This window comes from Balaenoptera musculus, chromosome 2 (assembly GCF_009873245.2).
Source record: "Balaenoptera musculus isolate JJ_BM4_2016_0621 chromosome 2, mBalMus1.pri.v3, whole genome shotgun sequence".
In the NCBI taxonomy this organism is placed as follows: domain Eukaryota; kingdom Metazoa; phylum Chordata; class Mammalia; order Artiodactyla; family Balaenopteridae; genus Balaenoptera; species Balaenoptera musculus.
In genome coordinates, this window is record NC_045786.1 from 82,472,166 (window position 1) to 82,482,318 (window position 10,153).

The 10,153-nt window shown below is 35.1% G+C and overlaps 1 protein-coding gene across 6 annotated transcripts in view; it reads left to right on the forward strand.

Moving 5' to 3' along the window:
- Window positions 1-9,671, forward strand: part of GABPB1 (GA binding protein transcription factor subunit beta 1) — a 69,472-nt gene extending 59,801 nt beyond the window's left edge. For 2 of the 6 annotated variants that reach the window (XM_036842381.1, XM_036842375.1), the window contains exons 8-9: window positions 1,734-1,849; window positions 6,835-9,667. In XM_036842381.1, coding sequence (XP_036698276.1) covers window positions 1,734-1,849; window positions 6,835-6,987 — 269 coding nt within the window. In that variant the 3' untranslated portion in view covers window positions 6,988-9,667. Of the gene's footprint in view, window positions 1-1,733; window positions 1,869-6,834 lie in introns of all 6 variants that reach the window. The other 4 variants (XM_036842380.1, XM_036842377.1, XM_036842379.1 and 1 more) reach the window with 4 other exon arrangements.
- Window positions 9,672-10,153: the final 482 nt, after the last annotated feature.

A 10,153-nucleotide genomic window follows, 5' to 3' on the forward strand; every position in this document is an offset into this window, starting at 1 on the left:
CCTGATATAGTCATCCCTCAGTCTGTGTGTGTTGTCTGCGACCTAACCTCTTATAAGGACACCAGTCATATTGGATTAGGACCCACTTAAATGACCTCATTTTGGACTTCCCTGGTGGCGCAGTGGTTAAGAATCTGCCTGCCAATGCAGGGGACATGGGTTCGAGCCCTGGTCGGGGAAGATCCCACATGCCACGGAGCAACTAAGCCCGTGCACCAAAACTACTGAGCCTGTGCTCTAGAGCCCGCGAGCCACAACTACCAAAGCCTGCGTGCCTAGAGCCCATGCTCTGCAGCAAGAGAAGCCACTGCAATGAGAAGCCTGTGCACTGCAACGAAGAGTAGCCCCCACTCGCCACAGCTAGAGAAAGTCTATGCACAGCAACAAAGACCCAACGCAGCCAAAAATAAAACCAAAATCTCATTTTACCTTTTTAACCTTTTTAAAGGCCCTATCTCCAAATACATTTTGAGGTACTGGGGGTTAGAACTTAACAACATTTAAATTTTGAGGGGGACACAATTCAAGCCATAACAAAGACCAATAGGTCTTTTTCTGGAATTAGCCAAACAGATTCTGAAGTTTATTTTGATGGAGGAGGAGGGAAGAAGAATAAGGATAACTGGAAAAGAAGAGCAATGAGAGGAACCTACTGAATATTAAAATAAACTTTTAAAGCTTTCATAATTTAAAAATTATAACTGGCAAATGAATATATAGACTATGTAGATAGTTCAGTGAAACAGATATAATTCTCAGCTCTTCTTGAGTGAATTTATAAGTGTAGTGTAATATGGTATGAGTTAAAAGAAATACTTTAATTCTCAATATTTCTAATGTTTTTAATTACATTGTACTAAATAAATGATAGTTTTACTATTTTTTATTTGTTTACATTTATAAATGACAGTAGGAGAGTTTTTAATGTTTTGACAACATTAAAGACTGTAGGACAGTTGCAGTTTTTCCCATTGATGATTAAGATTGTTTTGCATAGTTTTAGCTTGCACAGTCATGTTTATGTTCCCGCACTGGTATGCAAAGCAAGGACAGCCTCTCGCTCTCTGTATATTTACATTTATGTGAAGAGATACTAAAAATTGGGACAGTCTAACAACCCAGTGGAAAAACAAGCAAAGTTTATAAACAGACATTGTTCATAATGGTGTATCCTCACAGTGGAATATAATGCAGCTAAATGAAAGAAAGCTCTCTATGTGTTGGTGAAAGATACCCTAGATATATGGAGTGAAAAAAGCAGACACAGAACGATGTATCTATCTTATGTATGTTTGAATATATGTTTTGTATGTATGCTACCTTTTGTGTAAGAGAGAGAAAAAGGAGAATGTATATTCATGTTTGTTTTTACATAAATGAACACAAGAACAATGTATAAGCAACCAGTAAAAGTATCTGTTTTAGCAAGTGTGAAGTCAGACCTCTCAAACTATGCTTGTTAAGTATTATTTTGATTTTGAGCCAATGAATGTATTATGTATAAAATTAAAAAAAATAAGTAGGTACCTTAAACAATAAGTAGTTTTCAATAAATAGACAAGAAGTTGAAGACAAATATGGACATTTCTCATAAAAAAGCAAATCAGTGTTTTGAAATTATTGTTTTTGGAATATATTTATTTTAGATGAGTTGCATCAACAATCTCAAGACTAGTTTTAATTCTTCTAAACCTATCTGTAAATGAAGTAATGTGTACGTTTTTTCATTTTAGTATTAACAGTACCAGCAACAGACATTGCTGAAGAAACTGTTATAAGTGAAGAACCACCAGCCAAGAGACAATGTATTGAAATAATTGAAAACCGGGTGGAGTCTGCAGAAATAGAAGTAAGGAGTCTTTTACCCGGTGTGTTTTGCTGCAGTCATCCAAAATAAATTCCATTTGTTTTTCTTTCTTTTTTTTTTTTTTGTCTTTTATATTTATTACTGACAGTATTGTTTTGATATAGAATGAGTACTTTTTTGTCTAATTTTTTTGCCTTATACATATAGCAAGCCTTCAATAAATAAATATTGAATGAATGAATGAATGAGTAAAGAATTTGTTTGTAACAAAGTCTGTCATCATGGTAACATTGGAATGTCTTTTGTTCTTGTACTGCATCCTTTATTTTCTATTAAATTTACATACATCATTCTCCCAAGTCACTAAAGGGAATGTCACTATATATTGACTAAAAAAATTTTTTTCTTTCAAAAGTGAAAGGCGAATGCCTATTTGGGCTGGAAGATCCTCTTAAAGAATGTTGACGTTTGTCAGCTGAGTTATTTTGTAAAAAGCCATAGGTAACTGCTTATTTCACTCAAGTCCCTTAAGGAAATTAAATTTAGACTAACTGTTGTTAGGATTCACCTTCTTTTCCCTCTGCCAAACTAGTTTGTGATTGTAAACTAGTTTGTAAGTGTAACCAAACCATAGTTATTACCTCACAGATTTTTTTCTCACATGACTGTAAATAAAGTTATGTTTTCCAAAGTTGATATTAACTTATATCAAATGAAAATAAGATCATTCTTGAATAACTCTGAAAGAGCAACTGCAGTGTAAAGAAAAGAATATTGGACTTGAAATTAAATGAGCTGGATTTGAATCCCACCTCTTGCCCCTCCCTATTAGCTTTGAGGCAAGTTATCTTACCTTTCTGAGTTCCTGTTTTATTTTCTCCCAAATTGGAATTTAAGATAACAATATCTGTATTTTGGGGTTTTTATGAGAGTTGAAAAAGTCAGCATACTAATTATATACACATTCATAATATCTAATATGTGTGAATAGTAGATGTTGGTGAATATTTAGGAATTCTTTGTTATCATAGAAAAGAGAGGATTTAAAAAAATGCCACCTAAAGGCAACGTAATTCTGACTGAGGACTATTAGAAAATATCCTTGCCCAAATTTGTTTACATATAAGATTGGTGCATCTTTGGCCACAATCTCAAAGGACATATTATTGAGTTAAGAAGAATTTGATTCATGGTTTAACCAGAATGTTTGATAAAATTGTGACTTTAATTATTGAGGGTGAGTTGTTTCATTTCTTCAGAATTTAAGGTGATATGCAGTACACTGAAGTTTTTATAAACTAACCATTTATTTCATTGAATGGTATCAGTATACTTATTATTTAAAAATCTTTAATGTCTTTTACTGATAAATCAGTTGATCTTTTTTTCTGGCATATAAGGTGAGAAAGATTTTGTCATGTACTTTGCTTTAACTATTTAATAAAAAATTTTTAAATTACTTGAATTTTTATTGAACATAAACTGACCCAATTCAACATTTCTTTTAATTGAAGTATAGTGGATTTATGTCAATTCAACATTTTCAAAATAATGAATGTGCAGGCTGTACCTTTATTTACCTAACAACCAGTGAGAATTGCTGTTTTCATCAAAGATCAACCTAATTCCATTCTTACAGTCTTTCAGAGACCGAGGAGAATAATCGCAAGTAACAAGAAAGTATGAATTGAGGTATATAAATTAACTAGAACCAAGGAGATTAGAACTTCAGGGAGATGGAATTTTAGCTTGATATAAAGAACTTCACGAGTTAATTTTGGCTTAATTTTAGTAATTAGAGCTTTCTGGTAATGGAAGTCTTATTCTCCGTCACTGGAAATGTTCAAGCCAAAGTTGCACAATGTTAGAGCTATTACAGAGAGACTTTGAAGCCTACAGTGAGTAGAGATGGTAGAGGTGGGCAGGGGATACAGAATGAAGAGAGACCTCCAATGTTTTCTAAAACCAGGTAATCATTTCCTTATAGTACATAAGTAGTTCTTTTGATTTTATTTTCCGAGGTGACCAATAGAGTTATCTTGGGGGTATACTTTTATATTCCTTTCTAAGTGATTGCTTAGCCATTAACCCAAAAAGTTTCTGTAAAGCAGTGCTTCTCAACTGGAGCAATTTTGACCCCAGGGGACATTTGGCAATGTCTGGATACATTTCTGGTTGTCACAATGAGGGACATGCCACTGACATTTAGTGGATAGAGGCTGGGGATGTTGCTAAACCCTATACACATCCTACAATGTGTGTTTTGCCACTCGGTTCTGCAGTTGTAGTAGGAAAGCAGCCACGGGCAATTTGGAAATGAGTGGGTATGGCTGTATTTCAGTAAAACTTTATAAAAACAGGATCATATTTGACCCATGGCAGTTAGAAAATGGACAGCTCAATGGACAAGTAGAGAGCTCATACACCCTGCCTAGTTTCTCTCTTTTTAAAAAAAAACATTTAATGGTTAAGAATATGAGTCTGGAAGCAGATTTAGGTTTGAATGATAATTTTCTGAGTGTGATTGGTCAAGTTATTTAGCCTTTCAAGGCTTGGCTTCCCCATCAGTAAAAAGGGGAAAATAATAGCACCTACGTTATCAGAGTGTTGTAAGGTTTAAATGAGAATGCATGTGAAGGAGTAGTACAGTGGTGAGCATATAGTAAATGCTCAGTAACTGTTAGTTGTATTATTATTATCTTCTAAAATTTATATTGCGGTATGGTAGAAGATAAATCACTTTAATGATGTTTTTTTGCTTTATAATAGCTAAAGTAAAATAAATTTGAATATTAGAAAATTACATATAAAACTGTGAAAAGATAATTGCTAATAGCTGAAGCAGAATTCAAGAATCTTGTTTGGAAATAAAAAAGCAAACTCTAAGTCTTTCTTTGTTCTGTTATTCTTTTGCCTAATGTAATCATAATATATTGCTTGGGCTTGGAGTTGAAGTGTAAGATATCTTCCTTACTGCTTTCATCTTCTGAAATAATTGTGAATCTCTTGCTGTTTCTGAATGTGAATAAATAGGTAATACTAGAGGATACCTTAGAGTTAATCTCTTCTAACATTTCCAGCCAAATCAGGGCAAGTTTTTATCCATATTCAAAACTTTGGCTGCCAAAGAATCTTATTTCTTAGTACATGTAAAAGTGTAAAACACTTATGCATGGCTGTGAGTGCTCCTGCCAGAGGTAGGGATCTAGCTCCCACCCTTCCACTGGTGCCCAAAGTCCTGCATAGTTCACTGCCAGGGACTGGTGTCAGTTGCTTACGTGAGGCTGGCATCTTGCCTGAAGTAAGGAGAAAAGGGTAGCTGGGTAGGGCTTAGGCATTTCTTCTACTTGTACATTTTGTGTAATTGGAAGATTTGGAGACTACTTGTATAATCAATCACTCCCACATTTGGTGGACCCATGGGAAAAAGAAATGTTACATCTAGCTTCATTCCCAGTGTGGGGAAGGCAGTGGGATCACAGGAAGGCAGGAGTATTATACATGTTCCTCCTTGTGGACCATGTGAATAGTGGAGGGTAGGGAATCTTTTGGTGTTCACAATGGACAAGGGTCTAGGAGGCAGTGGAAGAGACCACAGTGTCCTCTTTCCTAGCAAGCTGCTTACCCCTCGCCTTTACCTTCAGTTCTCTCTTTTAAGTGTCTTGTCCAGTGTGAACCTGGCCTCTTTTTGTCATTAGTAGTCCTACCCTCAGCGCCCACCCCAAGCAGAAGGCCTGGGCTTCTGTAATGAGGTTGAGCTTGGACCTGGGCAAGTTGAGTTTTTGTCCGTGTGCTTACTAGTGGTAAGGGAAAGGAATCTTTGAAGTGTTTTCCCTTAGGCAGCTGTATAGGGGCAGAGTGAGGAGAGGAGAAAGAATACCACTTACACTGCACCAGATTTGTGTTTTTCCTCTCAATTTATTCAGGAATTTAATACATATATTTTACAGCATATAATATAATGAATCACAGTAGAGAAATTAGTATTTCATTGGTTTGTAAAATGGTATAATTTAGGAAACATTAATCTAGACCAGCACTCTTCATTTTAAAGATGAGGAATCTTGCTTGCTATCATAGGGAAAGATAGTTTTATTTATTTTTTTTTTTATAAAAATTTATTTATTTATTTATTTATGGCTGCGTTGGGTCTTCGTTGCTGCGTGCGAGCTTTCTCTAGTTGCGGCGAGCGGGGGCTACTCGTGGCAGTGCGAGGGCGTCCCACTGCGGTGGCTTCTCTTGTTGTGGAGCGCAGGCTCTAGGCGCGCGGGCTTCAGTAGTTGTGGCACAAGGGCTTCAGTAGTTGTGGGCACTAGAGCGCAGGCTCGGTAGTTGTGGTGCACGGGCTTAGTTGCTCCGCAGCATGTGGGATCTTCCTGGACCAGGGCTCGAACCCGTGTCCCCTGCATTGGCAGGCGGATTCTTAACCACTGTGCCACCACGGAAGTCCCGGGGAAGATAGTTTTAAAAGCAGTAATATTAGAACCTCATAACCCTGACTCCTTATTGTGTTACCCTGAGAAAGCTACATTGTCTCTGAGCATCATTTTCCTTATCTGTAAAATGGGCATAATATCTATCTTAGAGACATGTTATTGGAAATCACCTTGTTTATATATATAATGGGTGCTCAATAAGTATTAATTTTTTTATAATTAGTAGCTTTTTAACATCACAGATAAAGATGTGAAGAGGTATGGTGGTATATTTCCTTGTTAAAGTTCTTCACTAGTTTTTGTAGTATGTATAAAAGTACAGGTACCCAATTTGGGTTCATTATGTTAGTCTTATTTCTAATTAGAAAATAATTTCCTTGAGGTCAGAAACTAATCTGTATCTCTTAGTGTGGAGCTCGAAATTAGGGCTTTAATTATAAGGGAATTGGTGAAAAAGGCAAGATGTCTCAGAAATACCAATAGGTGGCTACTTTTAGCTCCTACAAATTTTTTTATTTGAAAGATGCATGCTTGTATGTGTTATTGTATTTGTGCAACAATTGAAAAAAAAAAACTTTTTTTTTAAATTAGGAGAGAGAAGCTCTTCAGAAACAGCTGGATGAAGCTAATCGAGAAGCACAAAAATATCGACAGCAACTTCTAAAGAAAGAACAGGAAGCAGAGGCCTACAGACAGAAATTAGAAGCTATGACTCGTCTTCAGACTAATAAAGAAGCTGTTTAATTGAAATGAACATATAGTTTGAGTTTACTTTTGGTCAAGAAAGAATACAGTCTTGAACTGTACACAGTAAGTTGCAGTCATGGGAAGACAGGATAATAAAAGAGACTGCAGCTTGATAATTGGACTTAAGCCATGAGCTCTGAATTCTTGTAACATAAAACTTTACTTTAGAAGTTGTGAAATGTATTTAAAACTGAATTCTGTAAATAGTTTTTTTTGTTTTTTACAGTTCCAAATGAGTTGATAAAGATTGTTGAAGAGATCCCAAAACACAATAAGCCACTGTTTTTTGTGAATTCTTTTTGATTTTAGTACAAACCTTAATTTCTCAGAAACAGAACAGTTTTAAGGGTGATCGTTGTTAATTAGACCAAATGTTGTGTAATAATTATGTGGTGGACTGATGCTGGAATTAACTCTTGTAGGTATAAACTTCTATATGAAGAGAAGATTTCTCCCAGGAAATCTTGTACAGCTTTAAGTTGTCTCAGATTCTCTGAAAACAATTTTTAGAAAGCAAATTTTTATATTTGTTCAATTTCAGCTATACCCAAGTAGATTTACATGTATATGAAGCAAATATTTTTAAAACTTTCTGTTTGTACATATTCTGCATGTTTTATAATTTCAAAATGCATCACTTGCATAGGTATTTTCCCCACAAAGATGATGTAAGTTACTAGGAAAGAAACAAACCCTTTTATTCTATAGGTCATTGAAACTAAGTAAGCTAGCAGCTGGTTTTATTGGAACGACAATGTTCTTGGAAGGAGCAGCTTACAAGATACCTTGAATTTGCAAACTGCAAAATCTATGCTTTTTTGAAAATTTCATAGTGGGGACGTGAAACTATTCTGTGCCTTCCATCATGATTTCCACATGAAAGCACTTTAAGGCACTGGATTTTAAGGTAATGTTTTTGGAAAACTCAAAGCATATGGGTTTCTGAAATATTTCATGGACTCATTTCCCCCCCCGCCAGGAAATTATTCTTATGGAAAAAAATTGCTTTTGTATGTAGAACAGGAACTTTTTGTACTATGGTGATGCTACAGATATGTCTAACATAGCTTTTACTTTCCCTGTGAAAGCTGTATGTCTGTGCTGTGACTGGCTCTCATCACAATATTGTTCAATTCCACAATGTATGGACATTAAACTCTGACATAGTGTTCCTTCTTTTTTGTAAACATAACTTCAAGTCCTTTTTCTTGTTTTATTTTTTAATGTTTTATTGCTTTATGAAAATGTTTAACCCTAAGACCCTTCTAGATTACCTATACTGTATAAAGAAGCAATTACCCTTAAAACTGTACTCTGCCCTACTTTTCTATTTTACAATTAAATATCTTTTCCACATATGTTCAGTGTAGACTTATATTTTGACCACATTTTATTCACATGTTAAAAAGTTTGTTCTGTGTATTACGGCCATATTCCACCGTATGAAAATATTATAAGTTCTTCACACTGTGTCTTTAAAGTATCTAAAACTGGGTTTTACAAATGCCAAGTCGTATTTTCAGTTGCGTGAAGCTGCTCTTCTATGTCTGTTTTTTAGTACGTTAGTGCGTTTATGGGTTTGTTATGTTAGGAAGGGCACCCTAACGTATGCAGTGTCAGAGTGGAGCAGGGGCAACGTGTTCACCCCACTGTATAGTTTTGCTTCCAAGACAAGATTGGCCCTGAAGATCCTTGAGAAAGTGTTGGAAACTAGCTTCTGAAAGTGAATTTAATGCCTTCTTTGATTTCTAGTCTTTTGTTCTGCTAGAAACTTTACCTGGTGCAAGAAAGAATTTTGATCTATAATAACATTTGCCATAGATGGGAGAAAGTAATTGATACTTAAGAGGAATAAGTGTATGATAGTATCAGGTAGATATTGAAATGTCTTTGGGGGAAGTCTACGTTTTTCAGAGTCTGTTATGTTGGACTTGTTTAATTCCTTAATCATCTACACCTGACTCACTGTACTATGAAATCAGAACTTAAACAAGAATTTATAACTAAAAAAAGCATTTGCTTTTTCTTTTCTCTTTCTCTTTTTAGCTTCTGTTTTGAGGTGGACTGGGAAAGCTTTGCATTCTACTTATTCTCAATGATGTTATGGGCAGAAGATTAAAAGAACTGACAGAATAAAATAATAATAAAAGTTTTCAGAACTCCACACTTAATGTGTTTCCAGTACATAATGATGGATTCATAGTTAAAGGTCATCAGGTTGCCACATTGATGGCTAATTATTTCCACTTATGTGTGAACAAACACCTTCTTTATTTTATTTTTTTTAGAAAACAGTCCACACTTTCCTTTATTTCAGTATTTGTGTGGTAAAGAAAGATGCATGGGGATATTAATTTTTGTATTGGGTTAAGGATGTTTCTGTTTGTATATTCATGAAGGGAATGAGATATTGATTTTAAATGAACAAACACCTTCTTGAGCAGCCCTTCTCAACCAGGGTTCTGCAAGAGAATCAAGCTCTAATGCCCTAAATGTTAGGGCTTAATGAATTAATTCCTTGTAATGAATTAGTTTCTGTTCCGTGCATCTGGAATAGTACTGGTTATGTACTGTCTACACACTGAGTTCATTAGATGTCTTGATTGCCTAATTACTTGTTTAAGATTTTAAAACTTCACTGTGTACAGTCGCTAGAACTCTGGGGTTACAAATTCTAGGTTGGGTCTGTGATGATTCAGAAAGCCTCATCTGACGACTGGTATCTGCAGAGACTGTGCTTCTCAACTAATTTTCATTTATTGTTACTTTATTTATGTCTCAGTTACTTCCCCAAAGGGCTTGTGATGTCATTTATTTTTACTGGCTTTTAGAAGTTATTTTTTTATGTCAATCTTTCCTGATATCAACAGCAGGTAGTTTTTCTTTTACTCTACCACCGGATTACTTTATTTGTTTATGATGGTGGAGGGTTGGGAGTTGGAGAGCTTTCTTCTGTGACGTTCAAAATAACAGCTAGAGAGAGAAGGAAATAAATGTGAAATATATAATTTGGACTATACTTGTTTTTAACAAAAAGGTCTGTATACAAAATGTTCATCCAAAACATATTGCTAATGAAAATCTATGCCAGTGTGTTTCTTCAACATGGTCATTTATGATATTATTTATTGAAAATCAGAAGAAACCCTTGCCCATAACAGGA